Source organism: Mustela nivalis (assembly GCF_964662115.1).
Source record: "Mustela nivalis genome assembly, chromosome: 7".
NCBI classification, from domain to species: Eukaryota; Metazoa; Chordata; class Mammalia; order Carnivora; family Mustelidae; genus Mustela; species Mustela nivalis.
In genome coordinates this window covers 102,949,844-102,972,987 of record NC_139026.1, presented here as the reverse complement: position 1 = coordinate 102,972,987, position 23,144 = coordinate 102,949,844, and the positions used below count along the sequence as shown (strand labels likewise).

The following is a 23,144-nucleotide window of genomic DNA, read 5'->3' as shown; positions in this document are numbered from 1 at the left end:
AAAGAATGAGATCTTGCCATATGCGACGTGAATGGCCCTAGAGGGTATAATGCTAAGTGAAATAAGTCAGATAGAGAAAGACAAATACCATATGATTTCATTCACATGTGGAATTTAAGAAAGAAAACAAGAGACAAAAAAACAGACTCTTGGGTGCCTGGGTGCTCAGTGGGTTAAAGCCTCTGCCTTCGGCTCGGGTCATGATCCCAGGATCCTAGGATCAAGCCCCACATCGGGCTCTCTGCTCGGCAGGGAGCCTGCTTCCTCCTCTCTATCTGCCTGCCTGCTTGTGATCTCTCTCGCTCTGTCAAATAAATAAATAAAATCTTAAAAAAAAAAATCTTAGGAAATTTAAGACTGAAATCATACCAAGGATCTTCTTCAGCCACAATGGTATGAAACTAGAAATCAGTAATAGGAGGAAAGCTAGAAAATTCACAAATATATGAAGATTAACACATTCCTGAGCAACTAATATGACAAAGAAATCAAACAGAAAACAAAAAAAAATTTTAAACAAACAAAAACACAACATACCAAAACTTATGCAAGGCTACAAAAGTAATTCTAAAAGGTAAGTTTATAGTGATACAAGCTTACACCAAGAAAAAAGAAAGATCTCAAACAACCTCACTTTACACCTCAAGGAACTAGAGAAAGAAACACAAAGCCCAAATTTAGTGCAAGGAATGAAATTACAAAGGTCAGAGTGAAGATAAATAAAACAGAAACCAGGGGCGCCTGGGTGGCTCAGTGGGTTAAGCCGCTGCCTTCGGCTCAGGTCATGATCTCAGGGTCCTGGGATCGAGTCCCGAATGGGGCTCTCTGCTCAGCGGGGAGCCTGCTTCCTCCTCTCTCTCTCTCTGCCTGCCTCTCCAACTACCTGTGATTTCTCTCTGTCAAACAAATAAATAAAATCTTTAAAAAAAAAAGTTCTGTCAACTTTAAAAAAAAAAAAAATGAAAGGAGACATTACATCTGGTACTACAGAAATACAGAGAATAATAAGAGATTACTATGAACAATTATATGTCAATAAACTGGATAACCTAGAAAAATGAACATTCCCGAGGAACATAGAGCCTATGAACACTGAATCAGTAAGTAACAAAAAATGTGAACAGATCAATAACAAGTATGGATTTTAAATCAGAAATCCAAAACCTACCAACAAAGAAAAGTCCAAAACCAGATGATTTTATGGAGAATTCCACCATATGTGTAAAAAAAAAATTGACACCAATCCTTCTCAAACTCTTTCAAAAAATTCAAGAGGAGAAAATACTCCCAAACTCATTTTACAAGGCTAACATTACCTTGATACCAATGCCAGATAAAGATACAATAAGAAAATTACAGGCCAGGGGCACCTGGGGTGGCTCAGTGGGTTAAAGCCTCTGCCTTCGGCTCGGGTCATGATCCCAGGGTGCTGGGATCGAGCCCCACATCGGGCTCTCTGCTCAGCAGGGAGCCTGCTTCCTCCTCTCTCTCTGCCTGCCTCTCTGCCTACTTGTGATCTCTGATCTCTCTCTCTGTCAAATAAATAAAATTCTTTAAAAAAAAAAAAAAAAGAAAAGAAAGAAAATTACAGGCCAATATTCCTGATGAACACAGATACAAAGATTCTCAACAGAATATTACCAGACTAAATTTAAAAGCACCTTAAAATCATCTTACACTATGATCAGGTGGGATTCAGCCCTGGGATGCAACAAGAGTTCAATGTATGCAAATCATGAACCATCACATACCATATTAATAAAATGAAAGACAAAAAAATTACAGATCATCTCAATAGATATAGAAAAAACATTTGACAAAATACAACATCCTTTCATTATAAAAACTCTCAATAAATTGGTTACAGAAGAACTATACCTCAGCATGATATAGGCCATATATGTATGATAAGCCTACAGATAACATTCACAATAATGCAAAGTTGAAACCTTTTCCTCTAAGACCAGGAACAAGAAAAGAAATCCCACCCACCATTCCTATTAAACATAGTCCTGGAAGCTAAAGCAATCAGGCAAGAAAAAGAAATAAAAGTCATCCAAATCAAAGAAATAGTAAAATTGTCTCTGCAGATGATATGATTTTATATATAAAAAATCCTAGACTGCACCAAAAAAACTGTTAGAATTAATAAACCTATTCAGTATAGCAGCAAGTTACAAAATAAACATACAAAAATCAGTTGTATTTCTATATTAACAATGAAACAATTGAAAAAGTTATAAAGAAAACAATCCCATTCACAATAGCATCAAAAACAACAAAATACTTTAGGAATAAATTCAACGAAGAGGGTGAATTTCTACACACCAAACACTGCAACTTTGACAAAAGAAACTGAAAAGAAAAAAATGGAAAGATATACCCAGTGTTCATCAATTGAAAGAATAAATATTGTTAAAATGTCCACATTACCCAACCATCTAAGGAGTCAATGCAATCTCTATCAAATTCCAATAGCATCTTTCACAGAAATAGAAAAAACAATCCTAAAATTTGTATGGAACCACAAAAGTACACTCCAAAGTAATGGCCGAAGCAATCTGGAGGAAAAGGACAAAGCCAATGGCATTATAGCTCCTGATTTTAAAGTACTCTACAAAGCTATAGTATTTAAAACAGTATAGTAATGGCATAAAAACAGACATAAAAACCAATGGAACATAACAGAGAGCCCAGAAATAAACCCCTGCATTTATCTGACCAGGGCGCCAAGAACACTCATTGAGAAAAGAAGAGTGACTTTAACAAATGCTGTTCAGAAAACTGGATTACCACATGCAGAAAAATGAAATTGGACCCCGGATCTTACAGCACTCTTAAAAATTAACTCAAAATAGGTTAAAGACTTAAATGTAAGATCTGATACAGTAAAACTCCTGTTAAGAAAACAGGGAGGAAACTCCCTGGCATTGGTCTTGGCAATGATTTTTTAGATACGACCTCAAGTGTAGAAGCAACAACAGTAAAAATCGTTCAGTGGAACTTCGTCAAACTAAAAAGCTTCTGCACAAGAGAAACATTTTAAAAAATGAAGATGGGGCACCTGGGTGGCTCAATTAGTCACACATCTGCCTTTGGCTCAGATTATGATCTTGGGATCCTAGGATGGAGCCCCACATCAGGCTCCCTGCTCAGCAGAAAGTCTGCTTCTCCCTCACCCTCTGCCCCTCACCCCCCTCCAACTCCTGTTCTCTCTCTCTCTCTCAATAAAGAAAATCTTTTTTAAAAAATGAAGACAACCTATGGAATGGGAAAAAATATTTACAAAGTATATTTGAGAAACTATATTACCCAAAATATATAAAAACTCCTACAACTCAGTAATAAACAATGAAATTAAAATTGGGCAGAGAAACTAGATATATTTTTCCAAGAAAGACATAAAATGGCTGGCAGCTCTTTTTTCTTTCATTTACAAAAGGTAGGTTATGTTTATTTAGAACCATAAGCAGTCAACTGTTTCAGTGTGACTCAAGACCACAAAGATACCATTTCTACTTTACTCCATTCCAAGCCCTATGGTGGGCCCAGACTGGCAGGAGTGATGCTTGGGGCCCATTCACATAAAAACATACTCAACATCAGTCATCATCAGGGAAATGCAAAGAAAAACCACAATGAAATATCAACTCACACCTTTTAGAATGGCTGTTGTTAAGATGACAAGAGATAACAAGTGTTGGCAAGGATGTGGAGAAAAGGGAACCCTTCTACACTATTGACAGAAAGACAAATTAGTACAGCACTATTGAAAACAGTACAGAGGTCCCTCAAAACACCAAAAGTAAAACTGCCAAATGATCCACTTCTAGGTATACACCCAAAAGTAATGAAAATAGGGAATCAAAAACCTATAAGCACTCCCATGTTTATTGCAGCATTGCTCACAAAGGCCAAAATATAGAAACAACCTGTGTTCATTTATGATTAAAAAAGATATACGTGTTTTTATATATGTATGCAACAATGTAGAAAGACCTTGAAGGGCAATGCTAAATGAGATAAGTCAGACAGAGAAAGACAAATATTATATGTTATTACTTATATATGAAATTGAAAAAAGCCAAACTCATGAAACAAAAAGTAGATTGGTGGTTACCAGGCACTAGGTGGTGGGGGGGTTGGTGAGATGAGGTTTAAGGGTACAAACCTGAAACCAGTAGATAAGTCAGTCCTGGAGGCCTAACCCACAGCATGGTGATTATACACAATACTGCATTATAAACTTCAAAAAGTTAAGAGACTAGATCTTAATTGTTCTCACCAGAAAAAGAAATAAGTATCAAATAAATATGATAAATTTGTGATGTCAACTAGAAGTGTTAGCTTCTAGGGGCACCTGGGTGCCTCAGTTTATTAAGCAACTGACTCTTGGTTTCAGCTCAAGTCATGATCTCAGGATCCTGAGGTCAAGCCCTGCACCAGGCTCCACGCTCAGCAGAGTCTGCTCAAAATGCCACCTCCCCCAGAGGCCATAAGCTTTCTCTTTCTAAAACAAGTAAAATCTTTAAAAAAAAAAAAAAAAAAAAAAGGTGTTAGCAACACAACAGTGGTACTCCTATTAAAATATATAAATGTATCAAATGAATATGTTGTATTCCCAAATTTTCTTTTAAAAAAGAAAGGAAGTCACATCACTTTACCCTTATACTTACCATTTCATTGCATACCCTGATACTGAGAATTAGAAAAGCCACCAAGCAGCAGTAGTAGTAGTACCGCATGCCAGACCCTATCCTGAGCACTTTAAAATTTTAATTTTGTTGTCACAATAACCTAGTAAGGTAGAAACTATTATCCTCATACTGCACATGAGGAAACTAAGGCAAAAAATGTTAAGTAACTTGTCCAAAGTTAAAAAGCCAGTAAGTGGCAAAGCAAAATTCTGTACCACGGCAATTTGTTCCTTCCCAAATCCATGTTATAACCATTACTACACTTTATAAACATTACTACACTTTACTACCTATTAAACATCTATTTTGATGGGGGGGTTATTAAAATTATCCCCATTCAAATATTTATTTAAGTATTAAAGTCTAAAGAAATTCTAATTCTCTACTTCATTTTCTGCCTACCTAAACAGCAAGTTTTCTACATTCCCAACAAAATTTACATCAAAAGCATGTTTAGACTCCATAAATATGTCTCTTGAGTCTTTCTTTTATGTCTTTCTTTTTAAATTTACCTTCTCAGTCACCAGGACATTTGTGCAATATTTCCTACAGTTGGGCTAGAGTTGCTAGAGGGAGCTCGCCCTCTAGTGGTCCCATACTGATATGCAGTCAGATTAAGCATTTCACAGAAAGTGCTCCAACACCTTTTTTCCTATTACAGGTTCTGTGGCAGAGCACATATAAGAAAAAGAAAAGTATTAAAAAGCAAGTAATCCTGGGGCGCCTGGGTGGCTCGGTGGGTTAAGCCGCTGCCTTCGGTTCAGGTCATGATCTCAGGGTCCTGGGATCAAGTCCCGCGCATCGGGATCTCTGCTCAGCAGGGGGCCTGCTTCCCTTCCTCTCTCTCTGTGATCTCTTCCCTTTCTCTGTCCTACTGTGATCTCTGTCAAATAAATAAATAAAATCTTAAAAAAAATAAAAATAAAAATACAATAATGCATTATTGTATTTAATTGAGGGGATGGCACTGTCCTCAGACTGGTAAGGCAGAACAAGGTCACCACGGACAATTATTTAACTCCCGGCTCCAAAATAGGCAATTCAAATACAGCAGAGCTTTTTTTTTTTTTTAAGTTTTTTTTTTTTTTTTTTTTTTTTTAATTTGACAGAAAGAGACACAGCAAGAGAGGGAACACAAGCTGGCGGAGCGGGAGAGTGAGAAGCAGGCTCCCCACTGATCAAGGAGCTACACGTGGGGCTCGATCTCACATGAGATCATGACCTGAACCAAAGGCAGACACTTAACAACTGAGCCCCCCAGGCATCCCTATAGCAGAGCTTTTTTAAAAACCTACTACCCCTTTACCTTATCTTTCAAAAGGGGCCTGAAAATAACTATTGCAAAATCTGAAATAAATGTTAAGCCATAAAATTTCTGTGAAAACAATCATAAGGCTACATATATCCTCCAGGCTTAAGGGACCTGGAAGTAAAGATAAAGCTCTTCATTTGCCCTTTCCTTCTCTAAAGAATATGTGATTGATGGGGAGCTCCTGAATAGGAGTCCCCTAGTCACAAACCATTATGTATTCCCTTCATGTACAGTTAAGAGGCAATAACAGAAATGGATTTTTTAGAAGCTAGAAAATAACTAAAACATAGCCAAAGTGCAATGTAATCTTAGACAGTTATAATAATCAAAATGAGACAGTAAGCTACCAAACCTACCCACAGCTGTGCTTTACAGTATTGTTTTTCTTCTCTCAGGTCATAGGCAAAGTACCAAAGTAAAATTTTTCTTCATCACTGTTTTCCGATTCCTAATACTGGTGGACTCTGGAGCACTTAAATGAGATTTTCTCCAACTATGACAAAGCGAGAAGAAATACTTATGTCATGTAGCACGGAACAACCCTGAAAATAAGTAAAAGAAGCAAAACACCCAATTTACAGATTTCTAGTCCTTCTTCACTGAAATCACTGTTAATTTAACAAGTATTTAATGTGTATCAACTACATAAAAAGGTATATGGGAAGTACGGTAAAGCATTTAAAAATGAAGACATGGTCATTGTATTCAAAGAGTTTACAAACCAGTAAGAATTTCAACAGCAACCCAAACAAAGCAAGGGAGATCATTTTTCAGACTGGGAGGATAGGTGACATTTCATGAAGTAGCATTTACATGAGCTTTATGAAATGCAAAGGATTTCAACAGACAGAAAGGTATTCTAGGCAGAGGGAATTTCAGCAAACGTTCAGTGCTCATGGTGCTTGCTAATGGCATCTGAAGAATGACCAGTCCCCTAGTTCCAGGAGCATACTGGGGGTGGAAGGGAAAACAGAGTTGAGGATGAAATGGTACTATGGACTTTATTCCATACACAAAGGAAAATCATTAAAGATAATGAGCTGGGGAAGAAAGGGCATCAGCAGGGCTCAGGGAGGAAGATGATTCTGGTGGTAACAGGTAAGTTGAACTGGAGCTGGAGGAAAAGAAAGCTAGAGGCAAGCCAACAGCCTAGAAGGTCATCAGAATGGAGGAAGTAGAGTAATAAAAGTTCATACAACTGTGAAGGTAGATACAAATGTATAACTGAAGGGAATGAGCTAAAAAAAAAAAAAAAAAAAAAAAACAAACACTGATTGTCCACATTTTTCCCCAAATAAAACCTGAGATTTAGGATACACTTCTACCAATGACAGTGCCTCACCACCTCAGTAATGATAAGAAAGGCCATGGTTAGGAGAACCATCCAGGACCTACTCTAGGAAAGCAAATGGAGGAGCTGCAGCAGAACCTCTGGAGGGAGAAGCATGTTACTTTATTAAAAAAAAAAAAAAAAAAACACATATGTCATTTTGATTCACCTTCTGTGAGAATTACTGAATGAGAACTCCCAAGATCCTTCTGACTTCCAGTCTATGGCCTTGACTTTGGTTCCATCTCATACACTGATTCCCCCTCATTTATGCTGCTTATGGTTCTCCGATGTGAGAGGTGGCCTAGACCATGATGATAATCTGAAGCAAAGGAAATGAACTATTCCAGCAAATAATTCATATGATCTCTACAAGGAGTGCTCTGTGGGTTTTGAACCATTAGGGCAGAAGTCTAACCTGAATTTAAAAAGGCAGAACTTAACCTGAATCTACCTCTTGAAAAGAGTAATAGATATAAAATATCTGTTTATTACCTACTGGCTCATTTATACTGGGTCAGTTAAATTAAAAAGGCACTGAAATAGACAAATTAAAAGATAAAGGAGACACTATCTTTTTCCACAATTTTAATTACCATTATTGCACCAATACAGCATATGCTTTATATACATATATTTTAAATTTCATTTTTCAATTTTTCAGCAATTCAAATACATAATATATTATCATCTTGAGAATACAAAGAACACAACATGGAGGAAGATTGAGAAAATAGGTTCCCAGTAGTTAGTCACTAGTGATTCTATATAACTTCCCATTTAGTGTTTTCTATTGGAATTTTAAAATGTCCTGCCATGGCTCTGTAAGAATAGAGCTGCCTGGAACAGGAGGCAATGAAAAAAAATGGACCCAAAGCTAAAAAGAGTCAGGAAGGAAATGCAGGAGAGAGAATATATTTTGAAACTAAATATAAGACTCCCTTCGGCCAGAGTGTACACATCCAAAGAAGTGCTAAGGGAAGAAATGACATCCTCCCATTTCATCCTCAAAACTGCCGGTTAACAAAATAGATAGTGCCCGTTCATCCAAGAAAGGGAACTCTCTTCACAGCATCATAAAAGGAATGGTGGGGTAGAGGGAAGGGAAAGTGGAGGGAGAGTAACTTGCTTCTGAGATACCCCAGGTTTATCAAGGCCATCACTCGGGCAAACCTATCACAGCCTGCGCCGTGGACTCTCTTGACTTCCTTCATAGATGGTGATGTAGGTAATAGCAGCTTTCTACAGAAAAGCTAGATGGACTGAAAAATAAATGTTTATGGGAAGGGGCCAGATACCTAGGCAGCAAGGCAATATGGGTTCTGAAAGAGAGCTACATGCTTTCAACCCCTCTGCTCTACATATCCGGTTAAAAACTCTAAACCCTTCAACTTCAGGTCAAATAATGGGGCAAATACAAAGTAATGCCACACTTCAAATGCAGCAACTAGATGGAGCTGCAAGAAAGTAAACGCTTCTCTACAACGTAACTTGGGAAACATGGCCCCTCGAACCTCCTTCATCCAAGAGACACCCACTGATCAAAGATGTTGCACTATTCAGCAAACAAAGAACAGTGAAAGTGCCACCAGCGAGATCCTCTGAGCATAGGAAGAAACATGTAAACACATGAGAGGGTGACGGAGCTGCACCTGGCACTGGGTGTTCACTGAACAGAATAAGCCTGAAGGAGCATATATAACACTGACTCACAAACAGTTCTTTCTTCACACCTATCCCTATCAAAACTCAATTTGTAAACACTGAGGTCAGTCAGTCCACTGTTAGGGTCTTAGGTTAATGGAAAAGGAAATTTCAAATTTCTGTCTCTCCTGAAATTGCTAATTAGGGCACACAGGGTCATGAGATGATTCGGAAAGAAGGAAGAATTGAAAAGATGGGAGAAAAATTTTACAGATGGTAGATTTTGTCCCCCCTCCGCAAAGAGACCTGGCCTTCTGAGCCCTGCATAGTCAGCCACAAGTATGGTGAGACCCATTATTCCCCTGCCTTAATAGTGAACAGGAGAGAAGGGATACTTTCTTGGCTGTACAGCAAGTAACAACATAGGGGAGTGACATAAACCAGCAATGGAGAAGCTATGAAAAAGATTGTCCAGTAATTTTGATTCTGGGGACAGTAGGAGTTCCTAGCTTCCCTCACAGATTGGTGCCCTCAAGTTCATTTTTTTTTTCTTCAAGTCTGTCCTTAATGTCCTGCCAATGCTATTCAGAACTGGACCCAGTTGGATGGCTGTGGTGCCTGGTTTGGAACAGAGCTGTAAGACAGGAGAAGAGAGAGAAAGCCAAAGGAATTAGGATAGCTACTCCATTCTTCATGTAATAGCTTCCAAGAAACTGCTGCCCAGACTTTCTGAAACTACACCTCGCAGAAATTCTACTTATCAAGTCTTGAGATATCCCACATCAAACATCATCCTACAACTCTTACCCCACCAACCCCCACACTTCCCTACTACTTTACCTAGAATTCCTGCCGAAGACTCTATGACCTGCAAATGCCCTGCTTTCCCAGATCAAGAACTTCGTTTAACTGTAACATATCCTCTGACTGAGAGTATGGTGGTTTCATGAGGTTCATACCTGGATGCAGTGCTAAAGTCTCCCCACAGGTCATTGTTTGCAGAAACTGGAGCTGATGCTGGTGTCGTGACAGGAGCAGGAGAATCCAAATCTAAAAGGATATCTGAATACACAGTAAAGAGAAGAGAAAGAAAAGGGAAAACATAATAAAAATCTTAGTAATAAAAACTTATGCTCACACAAATCTATACACAAATGTTCACTGCAGCTTAATCTGTAATAGTCAAAAACAGAAGACAACCCAGATGTCTTTCCATGGGTGAAGGTTAAACATACTGTAGTACTTCCATACCATGAACTACTACCCAACAACAGAGAAACTACTGACAGACACAACTTGGATGAATCTCAAGGGAAGTATACTGAGCGGAAAAAGCCAATCCCCAAAAGTTATGTCCTCTATGACTCCACTTACATGACATTCACAGAAGTGACAAAATTATAGAGAGAGAAAAGAAATTAGTGATTGCCTAGGGTTAGTGAGGGGGTGTGAGGCAGGACACAGGAGGCAGATGCAGTTATAAATGGATGACATGAGGGATCCTTGTACGGATGGAGCTTGTCTGTATCCTAACCATGGTGATGGATCCAGGAACCTACCCAAAATAAAAGTGCGTAGAACTAAAAACACACATATACACACAAATGAGAACACGTAAATCTGATGAAATCTAAATAAGATCAGTAAATGGTATCAATGTCAACTTCCTGGTGGTATCTGACTTTGATTTTGCAAATTTACCATTTAGGGGAACTGAGTAAAGGGTACACAGGATTTCTTTGTGTTATTTTTCATAACTGCATGTGAACCTATGATTATCTTAAAATAAATAGCATAATTCAAAAAAATTTAAAGTAAACTTTAGACATTATACCCAGTGCCTTCTGGAGACACTTATGAAAAGATGTAGGTTATAACCATTTTTACGTCAAAATTTCAAAAGAAGCTTACTCTTAGCAATCAATGATATGAATGCTCTACATCCTGTAATTCAATAAGTTAAAACTACAGATTCTAATACCTGCTTCTCTAATCTTTGGAAAATTGCTTCCCGAGTTCTAATGTTCCTATTCTTTTTTTTGGAGAAGAGTTGACATTTACTTATTTATTTATTTATTTATTAAGATTTTTATTTATTTATTTGAGAGAGATCACAAGTAGGCGGGGGGGGGGAGCAGGCTCCCCCGCTGAGCAGAGAGCCTGATGTGGGGCTCAATCCCAGGACCCTGAGATCATGACCTGAGCCGAAGGCAGAGGCTTAACCCACTGAGCTACCCAGGCGCCCCTAATGTTCCCATTCTTGAAATGGAAAAACTCCATCTACTCTTTTTCCCCTCAGATAATACGGAAGAATGAAAATGTATTCATACACCCAGATGCTGTCTAATTTTCTCCCAAATGCCTTTGGGAAGAAACGAAAGATAAAAAAAATAACATTTACTGAATAGCTGCAATTTTCAAAGGACTATGTTAGGTGGTGTCACATCATTTCTCCTTTATAATCCTGGGGTAATTCTAAGTCTCCCTTTTGCAGTTAAGGATATTGAGACGGGATGCCTGGGTAGCTCAGTCAGTTAAGCATCTGGCTTCAGCTCATATCATCATCCCGGGGTGCTGGGACTGAGCCCTACATTGGGCTCCCTGCTCAACAGGATGTCTGCTTCTGCCCCTTCCCCCCATGTACACTTTCTCTCTCAAATAAGGTTTTTTGTTTTTTTTTTTAAGATTTATTTATTTGACACAGAGAGAGAAGAGAGCACACAAGCACCAAGTCGGGGGAGCAGGAAGCAAAGGGAGAGGGAGACACAGGCTCCCTGCTGAGCAGAGAGCCAGATGCAGGGCTCGATCCCAGTACCTGGGATCATGACCCAAGCTGAAAGAGATGCTTAACCAACTGAGCCACCCAAGCACCCCTCAAATGAAATCTTTAAGAAGCAAAAAAGAATACTGAGACTCAAAAATGTAAATAATGTTACTAAACACATTCAGATATAAAATAGCAGAGCTATGACCAAAATCTTACTCCATCTGACTCTCAGACCTACTAGCATCTCACCAAGGTATAATGAAGAAAACAGTCACTAAATCTACTCATTTTCCAACAAAGAACCTGCCAAATATCATGACTCTCGGTTCACTGGAAAAGCTTTAATTCCTTATTAGAGGCTGCCAGAATCACCATGTCAGTACCAAGTGCCATTTAACAGCAAAAACATCAAGATACTCCTTGACAAACAGATGCTACCCAATCAAAACCTAAGATATGATGATTTCTCAAAGTTATGAAGAGATTTACCTGCATCACTACCTCCATGGTTAGATTTTGGAATGGGTGGTGGAGTGACATGATTGCTGATGGCAACGGAGGACGGTGGGGGAATAGTGACTTTGCCTCCAGGTGGGGGTGGGAGCAAGCTTAGGCCCCCAGCCCCTGTAGTCTTGGGCTTAGAAGCACCTCCTTTCTTAGTTGTAATGTTCTACATAGAGAAAACAGAGAAGAAAAAGTCACAAGCTTATTACAGAAATACAGGGAGTAGGGGAAAGAAAGCATACTCACCCCAATACTCAATTTGATGGTCTGTCCTTCCTTGAAGCCCAGATCCAACTTGGGACGATTATCCATGTCCTGAGATTCTTTGGATATCTCAGATTCCTGCTTTACCCACCTAAAAGAGTAAATTATGTTAATCTGAGATTACCTGAGAGTCCAGCACACAAACCTGAGTGTAACTAACTTATAGGAGACAGGATTCTAGAAAGCAGAGTGAGGGAATATGAAGAATGAAGAAGGAAAGGAAGAAAAGCCACGAAAGAGGGCAACAGCGTTCAGTGGCACTGAGGAGCCACACAGAATACATGTTTAACTTGTCCCTCCAAGGACAGCATTTAGCTGCCAATTCCCATCCTCCATGGTTGAGCGCTGCCCCTGAGAGAGTGTTAATTCCTCAGTCCTTCCAGGCTGCACTCCTGTGCCAAGTGAGTGGACTTCCACAGTTTCAGAGTTCTGAGGCAGAAAAGCAGAGTTGTGCCTATGCCTGCCCTTGAAGTAGGGAGGAGATGGTGTGCATGATGCTACCCACCACAGCTGTGCCAAAACCAGGCAGGCAGAAGAAATGTTGAAACAGACATAAAACATGTCAGCTACACAAAGTAACAAAACTGCCCCACAACTCCCCACTATCTCCCATACAGTCCTGCTATTATTATATGCCTCCCTTAGCCACTTAAAAGCACAAGTCCCCAGAGACATAAGCAAAAGCATCTCAAAATACCATACAAGGGACCAAAAACATGTTCCAGGTTTTAAGGAAAGGATAGAGCAAATACAAAGATAATGTAAGCAAATGGAAAGATTCCAATTCATAATGCACTAGTTTACCAAAAACAGAAATCAGAAGGTAAAAGAGTGTCCATTCAACTGAAAAGGAGCACATCCAAAACCTTTTAACCAGGTAACTAAAGGTCAAATTTCACTCACTTGAAGTGATCTTGCAAGGAGACATTAAAGTCAAAGGCATCACCCCGATCTGTGAACCCAATGCCAATGAAAGCACTACGCCCTGTGAAAAAGACAGGAATATTCTCAATAGGAAGTACCCTTGGGGAAAATTCCACCCAGTGAAAATTCCGGAACATGAAACACTTTCTCACAGCCCAGGGGTCCACAATCTACATATAGCCCAAGGGCCAAATGCTGCCATCACTTGTCTTTATAAGTAACATTTTACTTGAACACAGCTACACCAATTTGTTTACACATTATACCGCTGCTTTCACAATACATCAGCAGAATTAAGTAACCACAGTTGAGGACAAAATCTAACTGCATCCTAACAAAAAGTTAGGACAACCTCTGATAGAGACTACAGAGAAAAGACAGAGAATGACTGCCCTAACATAGATGATTTAAGACAGTCCCACCAAAACCCACCACTAACAATGAGTGAATGGGCAATATATGTTAATTCTTTGGTTAGTTAGACACTTTGATTGATTTACATCTACCTATAAATCACAGTGTCTTGAACTTGTGTTCATATCTATTACTAATAACATGCTAATCCTTGTCCTTGCTTTTAGCAACTAGAGTTAACTATGAAGAAAGGAGAGGACAAATTTAGTAAACTAAAGAAAGATAAATGCAATTAGGACACACTTTCATTGAAGTGCATTACCTATTTTCCTACTATCATCCCATTCAAAATACCAGATTCCTTACCAGTACCATCCTGGATCCGGATTACAAAGTAGCGGCTGGAATCTGTCACTGTCTCCACAGCAATACCAGGATATTGTTCTACTGGTGCCTGAGCAAAGAGCTCCCCTGACAGGTAAGAAAAAGACTTCTTTGGGCAAAGGAAGCAAAAATCTAAAACTCCAGTTAACAAATATTTCCATTCCAATCCCCAACTTAAATGTACTTATAAATGCAGCAAACCAATACTCTTAATACGTCAGAGAGTCACCAGCACAGATTACCTGAAACTTTATCCTCAAGTTTGATGTAAGCGATCTTCCCTTTTGAAGTGATTCGGAGGCGACCAGTCCAATCAGGCTGGTCTAATTTCCAGTCAGATGCCCTAGAATAGGAAAATAGGAAGTCTCAGGTCCATGTCTTTAATTACTAAAAACCTACACAAATCATTTGTCACCGCTCTATTTTGCTGTCCTGAGCTTATTCTTTCTACCTATTAAATAATCAATAAGAATAACTCATGACCCCTCTACATAGATGTCTCATTATACATATAGCCCACAGCAAACAAGTCCTTACTATGTAAGGATTATCCAATAAGCATCAATAAAACATATAAAGTACAAATACAAGCAATTTTTTAAAATTCTCATAATAATACCATTTCCCTACTGCAGATAATAATTTATATAACAGTATTTTACCAATCAGGTAACAACAAAGTCTACTAAATAAATTATATTGGTAATAGAACCCTTCCCAAATCCCTAAATGTATCATCATCTTTCACTGAATTCAACCAATATTTACAGAGTGTGTATTAAGTCACAGGCACTATTCTGAGCACTTGGGATACAACACTGAATAAACAAAACAAAGACTTCTACCCTCATGATGTTTACAATATAACAGAATACAAGTAATAAAAGAAAACATAAAAAATAAGCAATATAAATAATATCTCAGAAGATGGTAAGTGCTACAGTAAAAAAGAAAATGCAGAGGCAGAAAAGGGAAACTGGGAGGGTAGTGGGAGAATAAACAGATTGTAACATTCAAGAAGGTGGTTGGGGAGACCTTATTAACAAAGTGAAAAGTGAGCAAAAATGTGAAGGAAGCAAGAAAATTACCCATGCAGATATTGGAGGAAGGGGGCAATTCCTGGACTAGAACAATTAGTCAACAGGTGCTGAGATGGGAGTGTGTCTGGAATGTCTGCCCTCAAAAAAAGGAAGCTGCTACAGTAAGAATAAAATAAATTAAGAGATGAAGTGGGAGAGGTAACAGAGGGCCAAATTTTATAGGCCTTGTAAGAACTTTGGCATTCACTCTGAGTGAAGAAGCCATTACAGGTTTTAAGCAGAGGTGATACATGATCATGATCTTCCTTTTATTTTATTTGTTTTAAGAAAGTAGCTGTTTTTTTAAAAGACTTAACTTACTTGAGAGAGAGGTGAAGGGAAGAAGAAAAATCTCAAGCAGAGACTTCCCGCTGAAATGTGGTGCCAGACACATGGCGCAATCTCATGACCCTGAGATGACCACAACCAGAGCCAAAATCAAGAGTTAGATGCTTAACCTACTGAGCCACCTCAGCACCCCAATCTTCCTTTTATTTTAAAAGGATTACTTTGAAAAAAAATAATAATAATAAATAAATAAATAAATATTTTTTAAAAAAAGGATTACTTTGTCTGTTGTGTGTAGAAGCAATGTAAGTGACGAAGCATGGGGATTAGTTAAGAGACTACTGCAGTAATCTAGGAGTCATAATGGTGACTAGGAAGATGGGGCAGCAGAAGTGGCTACATTTTGGATATATTTAAAGCAAAGAAGAAGGATTTTCTAATGGATTTAATGTGAGGTAGAAGGAAAGAGAAAAGTCAGGATGACTCTAAAGATTTTAGCCTGAGCAACGGAGCTGCCAATAACGGAGATAGACTACAGGTAGAGCAACGTCTGGGAAGAAAGATTAGGAGTTCAGTTTTGAATATGTAGAGTTTAAGATAGCAAACAGATTTTCAAGCAAAGATACAGAGAAGGCATTTGAATATGAGTCTGGAGTTTAGGAAAGACATGTGGGCTAAACATACTGATGTCCATGGAAACATTACAAATACTGAATACTTATAATCTGTATGATGATAAATAAATTTGAATGAAATCTAAGACATTTAAATATGACTAATTTTACAAAGCAGTGCCTTGTGATTTTGTGGAAAAGAGAGGGCAAAGTAAAAGTTATTAATAACTTATCCTGGGGCAGCTGGCTGGCTCAGTCAGTAGAGCAAGTGACTCTCGATCTCGAGGCTGTGAGTTCAAGGCCCACGTTGGTGCAGAGATAACTTAAAAATAGTATCTTAAAAACAAAACAAACAAACTCATCCCTTAGGAACCCGAAGACAAACACTCACAAGTTAGAAAGGTAACAATAAGTATATCTAAACAATAATAAGTTTAACAAGATGGCAAGCAAAAGATGGAAAAGAGAAAGCACAGGTTTTGAACAGGATTTATAAGACAAATCTTTGTCATGTCCACCTCTCTTGATGCCCTGCCTCAAAGACGCTCAAGTACTTCAATCTGATCCAGAATGCAATGCTCTAAAGGTCCCTGTATTTTAATTTTTTTTAATATGGTCATTACTTCTTCTATTATGCCTCTATGAGCTAAACACGGTATACTGAATATATCAGAACAAGCCTACCAGATGTGTTTCTTGGGACAAGTTCCTTGTCTTATTTATTTTGTGTGTCTAGTGGCCAATATTCAACAAATTCTCAATAAGTGAATGGATATGCCCAGCAGCAGTCTCCTTCAGCCCTGAGCCTTAGTTCCTTTCCCACTCCCAAGACCTAGCCTGAGGAACTCTTGGTTTCACTGGTCTTCTGAACTGACTTCAAATACTTTCATTCGCCTCGGTAATAAATCCTTACAGCAATCATATGGAACAGGCATGAAAAGCCTATTATCTCTGTCTCTCTAGGTGAAGAACAGTAACACAGTAAGTATATAATGTCTAACTTCAAAGTCCAGCGTTCTTCTTATTACCTTAAAACAGACTATTAAGCTTACTATTGATTTAGCTGAGGAGGAGGGTAGTGATAAATATAAAAATTTTTATAAGTTGGGATACTATTTCTTCATCATTTACAAGTTTCTCATAGACTGAAACTATCAGTGAAAGCCTAAGAAGCAACAGCTCACTCTAGGTGATCTTAGTCACACAAACCAACTGACTCCTGCCTCCTAAAAAGCCCAGTTTTTCCTTTAATGGCAGCCTAAAGAAGTCATGCTTATAATGGAAAATGTGTTCTGTAAACAAGATTAGGCAGAGAAAAAGACATAAAAGTAATGTTTATCAAGCATCTATTACATGCCAGGCATTATGCTCACTCTTACGAAAATTAAGTGAGAGGATACTGCAAGGTATAAGTAGTATATCCATTTTTACAAATGAGGAAACCACAGTTCAAAAGAGTTAAGTGTCGGGCGCCTGGGTTGGCTCAGTCAGTTAAGCGTCTGCCTTTGGCTCAGGTCATGATCCCAGAATCCTAGGATCAAGTCCCATGTCAGGCTCCCTGCTCAGTGGGGAGTCTGCCTCTGCCTCTCCCTCTGCTGCTCCCCATGCTTGTACATTTTTTTTTTTTAAAGATTTTATTTATTTATTCAACAGAGAGAGACAGCTACAGAGGGAACACGAGGAAGAGGGAGAGGGAGAAGCAGGCCTCCCACTGAGCAGGGAGCCCGATGTATTGCAATGAGGGGCTCAATCCTAGGACCCTGGGATCATGACCGGAGTGGAAGGTAGATACTCAACGACTGAGCCAACCAGGCACTCCTTGTGTGCTCTCTTGTTCTCTCTCTCTAAAAAAAGTAAAATTAAAAAAAAAAAAAGAGAGAGAGAGAGAGAGTTAAGTGCCTTGCCAAAAGCAAATAAATGGGAATCTCAATGCAAACTTAATGCAGCTCTCTTCATTCATTATAGTAAGAGTGGATAATGATAAAATACCTTTTGGAGGATTACAAATGTCAATAATAAGCAGGAAAACATAGATAACAAGTAAAAGAGGAAAATTAAGAAATTGTTTTGATGCCTCACTGCTGTTAACGGACATAAGGATAAAAGGCTCTGGATAAACTAGGAAGTGAAGGTAGAGAATGCAGATGGGTGAGAGACGGAAGGTCTTTAAAAAATCATAAAGCAGAAGAAAAAGAAGAGAAGCCCACTTTATGGTATATCCTATCCTCCAGGAAGTCTTAACTATTAAGTTGGGCTATTCCACCTTATTTAGCAGTTCAATCAATGTCAACTTATGCAATTAAGTATAACCTACTAATTTCTTCCACATTTAGAGTGCCCACTATGTGCCAGACACTATAGTAGACCCTGGTACTATAAAATTAGAAAAGAAGTTAGAAAAGAAAAAAGTTGTTCATAGCTAGTCTGGCAAAACAGATCGAGCAATCAATTACAATACAGAAGTAAGAGCACTCACTATGACAGAGATAAGCATAGGTGTTGTGGAAGCATGCAGAAAACATACTAAAGCCAGAATGAAAAGGTAAAGGGGAGCTTCCCAAAGAAGATATCCCTCAGCTGAGTCACACATATTACTACCTGTAACTACCATCAGAAAGCATGTAGATTCCTATTATGGTCAATTTGGAGTCTGATTGAAAGACTGGAATTAGGACTACCTCTTTGCCAAAAGGTACAACCCACAGGGTCTAATGCACAGGTCAGCAAGCACAAAGATACTGAGTGATGATGAACTGATGATGAACTGATGATGAATGCCTCTCCGGTAAAGAGGCAAAATAAAGGGCAGAGGAGGAGCACAACAGTCAAAGTAATAATAAATGCCAAGAGAAAAATCATGATGGTGATGTGGATCAGAGAACAATAAGAACAGCATCCTATCTATTTACATGCTGCTTTACTGTTTCCTAAATTCTTTCACATTGTATTATTTCATTTAACCCTCCAAAAACTTCTGTGAGGTACATAACCAGAGCAGATTTTATTATCATTAATTTTTTTCCCCTATTTCACAGATGAGAAAACTAAAGCTTGGAAAAGCTAAGAGATTTGTCTCAAATCATATAGCTGTTAAGTTGTCAGAAGTCATACTCATATTTCTTAGCATGTAATCCAGTTAACATGTTAACTCTTTCCACTGCATGACCTCATGACTTCCTACAGCATCCTCAGAACCTGTTATCGGATTACAAGGTGGTTGGTTAGCACTACAGAGAAAATGCTCCATTAACTCTGGAGAGAAAAAGCTATGGCAGAGGTAAAGGGGGGAGGGGGGAGGAAAATAGAAAATACTATGTAATCACCAAGAAAACGTACTGAAAAGAAACAGAATGGACAACCAATGGAAAACCTATAATCCTAACCTTTGCCCACTAGCCAAAGAACTGAAAAGGAAAACCAAATGGTGGATGGTATTTGGTAGCAAGACTGACAACTGCACAGAAGATAAACTGTATCACCTACAGAATGGCCAACAATGACTATCCACAAAAGCGTACCGGGTACTGGTAATGGGTATGAGGGAGGACGGGAGGGAGTTTCGACAAGGGTGACAAACTGAAGGACGCAGGAAAGAACTAAAGGTGACTGGCAATAGAGCAGGGACGATTGGATGTGGATGATGTGGAGCAGATGGGTAACCCAGAGGGGCCCAAGGGAGGAGGGGTGTGAAGATGCAGACGGTAATTTTTCTAAAAGCGGAGGAAACCAGGATGGCATTCCACAGTGGGGAAAGAACAGGAGGGCTGGGCCATAACAACCCAGGTGAGCAGGCTAACAAGGTGACAACCCAGAGGTGGCAGTGGCAAGGGACGTGCAGCGTGCTACCTGAGAAAGAAACTGTCATCCCCGACCCGGTATGCGTGTGCTGCAGTGCCTCGGGGTTAATACCTGTAACCGCGGTTGGAGGCCCGGGGAGGAATCCGGTAGACGCTAACGTCGGGCTTCACACACAGAACAGACTCGTACTCCAACTCAGCCGCCATCTTGGCTCTGCACTCCGCGCCACCGGGGGCGGGGTGTATGGAATGGGGGCGGACTGTTGGGGGCGGGGGAGGTGGGCTGTGCGCAACTTCCGCTTACGCTGCTTCCGCGCGATTTTAGTTGGGTTCCTGAGATTAACCTCCGGAGGTACCGGCTGGGGAAGCCATATTGAAACCTGGAAACCGTGAAGCTGCGCAGTTCGCCATCTTGGGTAATGGCAAAACGGCCTTTCCAGTGCGTGACCCACGTTATGGAAATCTCGATTCCCAAAGGTGATTAGGGAAAGCGCCATCTTGGGGCTGGAAGGGTCCTGCAGTACTTGGGGAGGAAGAGGACCATGTTGAAAACTGGGAGAATTTTTTTCTGACGAGAACCACTTTTTAACCAGTTTCCCGGCAGAAAAAGGGTAATTACCTGTTGGTAATCCCAAACCGGGTACCTACAGTAAATACATGACTCATAGTCATGGTGGATTTTTAATCCTCCGGCGTCTAAATGTTAAAAATGCCCAGCCTGATTAGTTGCCTAACAGCACCGTTTAATCTCGGATTTCACGGAACAACACCTGTTGAAATAGTTTGCCACACTTTCAGTGTACATTCTGGTTATCTTTTTGGAAAATAACCTCAAACTCTTAAATGGGACCAACTCAATTACTGATAAATTAGCAAAAACTAATGAGCTATTACTTAATGCTCACTATTTGCTCCAAATCCTATTGTAATGATAAATCCTATTGAACTCTTTCCATAAATATGTTCTCTGTACTCTTCACATGTAAACTTGCCACAACACTATCACTTTGAACCGATTTAATTAGCAGGGATAGCAGGTGTCAAAACCAAGTTATGAACTGAAGTCTGTCTAAAATAGTAGCAGTCTTTGCCCCTTCATTATACTGACTGGTTGAAAACCTGTCATTAATAATAGCCTACCTGACAAAGTGATAATCTTAAAATTCAAAAAGACTTATTTTTTAAAGATTGTATTTATCCCTTGAGTGAGAGAGAGCATGAGAGGGGAGAAGGTCAGAGGGAGAAGCAGACTCCCCGTGGAGCCAGGAGCCCAATATGGGACTCCATCCCAGAACCGGGATCATGACCCAAGCCGAAGACAGTCCTTTAACCGACTGAGCCACCCAGGCACCCTCAAAAGGACTTATGATATATATCCCTGGCAAGGATGTGGGAAACCAGCTACTCTCATACACTAGTACCGTGAATGTACGTTGATACAACATTTTGAAGGGAAATTTAGCAGAGTTGATCAAAATATCGTATATGACTTTAAATTTAGTAAAACCACTAATAGGTATGAGACTTTTCTTTTTTTTTTTTAGATTTTATTTATTTATTTTGAGAGAGGAAGAAAGAGAGAGAGCACAGGCAAGCATGGGAAAGGAGGGACAGAGAAAGAGGGAAAGAGAATCTCAACCAAATTTCACCCTGAGAAGGGAGCCAGACACCTGGTTCCAGCTCACCATCTGAGGTCCTGACCTGAGCAGAAATCAAGAGTCAAACTCTAAACCAACTAAACCACCTAGGTGACCCTAGAGATATTCTTATGTGCACAATAAAGTACGTACAGTATTTATTACAGCATTGTTTATAATCGTGAGTAATGCAAAACAACATGAACACCTATCAGTAGAAAATATATATTAATATATATATAATATGGGATGCCTGGGTGGCTCAGTGGGTTAAGTGTCTGCCTTTGGCTCAGGTCATGATCCCATTGTCCTGGGATCCAGTGGCATGGGGCGCCCCACTTAGGGGGAAGCTTGCTTCTCCCTCTCCCTCTCCTACTGTCCCTGCTACTGTCCCTGCTTGTGTTTTGTTCCCTGTCCTGCTGTCTCTCTCTCTCTGTCAAATAAATAAATAAATACACACACACACCCCTTAGTAACCATCAGTTCGTTCTCTATAGTTCAGATTTTGTTTCTGGGTTTGCCTCTCTCTCTCTTTTTTCCCCTTGTTCATTTGTTTTGTTTCTTAAATTTCACATGTGAGTGAAATTTACCCACAGTAGAAACACATTTTATATTAGAACCCAATGCACACATATGTACTTGAAACAAAGTTTTCCTAAAATGATAATTCTATTAAACATGATGGCAGTTTATAATTTTTATTGTGTTCTCTTCTGTTCTATTTTATATTATTGTTCTCAATCCACAAAACTGATTTCAATACTAGTAGTACATCTTGACCTACTTGACCCACAGGTTAAGAAAAAGTAATGAAGAAAGACCAAGAATGTTTCTGATAATTAGATCATATACTAAGATTATTGTGTATATTTTACTCTGCTTTTTCAAAGAGTCATCTTACTACCACCTCACACCAGTCAGAATGGCTAAAATGAGGAAGTCAGGAAATGACAGGTGTTGGCAATGATGCAGAGAAAGGGGAACCCTCCTACCTTGTTGGTGGGAATGTAAGCTGGTGCAGCCAATCTGGAAAATAGTATGAAGGTTCCTCAAAAAGTTGAAAATAGAGCTACCCTACAACCCAGCAATTGCACTAAAAATACAAATGTAGTGATCTGAAAGGACATGTGCGCCTGAATGCTTATAGCAGCAATGGCCACAACAGCCAAACTATGGAAAGAACCTAGATGCCCATCAACAGATGAATGGATAAAGAAGAATTTTCAGTGTATTCCTGTGTGTGTGTGTGTGTGTGTGTGTGTGTGTGTGTGTAGTGGAATGTATGGAATACTATGCAGCCATCAAAAAAACCAAAATCTTGCCATTTGCAATGACATGGATGGAACTAGAGGGTATTATGCTAAGCGAAATAAGTCAATCAGAGAAAGACAATTATCATTTGATCTCTCTGATAATAAGAAATCTGAGAGATAGGGCAGGGTGTCATGGGGGGAAAAGTGAAACAATCTAAGATCGGGAGGGAGACAAACCAGAAGAGACTCTTAAACTCAGGAAACAAACTAAGGGTTGCTGGGTGGGTGTGGAGGGA

General features: G+C 39.3%; 2 protein-coding genes across 3 annotated transcripts in view; both read right to left on the bottom strand.

Moving 5' to 3' along the window:
• Positions 1-7,661, bottom strand: part of LOC309870409 (C-type lectin domain family 4 member D-like) — a 78,237-nt gene extending 70,576 nt beyond the window's left edge. Inside the window, exons 1-2 of one of the 2 annotated variants that reach the window (XM_082742568.1) lie at positions 7,509-7,661; positions 6,366-6,502 (exon numbers count right to left, since the gene is read on the bottom strand). The gene's annotated coding sequence lies outside the window, so the exon portion shown is untranslated. Of the gene's footprint in view, positions 1-6,365; positions 6,503-7,508 lie in introns of those variants that run through there. The other variant, XM_082742567.1, reaches the window with a different exon arrangement.
• A 251-nt stretch (positions 7,662-7,912) lies between these two features.
• Positions 7,913-20,205, bottom strand: NECAP1 (NECAP endocytosis associated 1). Its single transcript, XM_082742563.1, has 8 exons — positions 20,071-20,205; positions 14,423-14,523; positions 14,163-14,267; positions 13,422-13,503; positions 12,501-12,609; positions 12,240-12,420; positions 9,943-10,045; positions 7,913-9,617 (listed from the first exon to the last, which is right to left on the bottom strand). Exons 1-8 carry the CDS (start codon positions 20,163-20,165, stop codon positions 9,569-9,571), a joined length of 825 nt encoding a protein of 274 aa, XP_082598689.1. The 5' UTR covers positions 20,166-20,205; the 3' UTR covers positions 7,913-9,568.
• Positions 20,206-23,144: the final 2,939 nt, after the last annotated feature.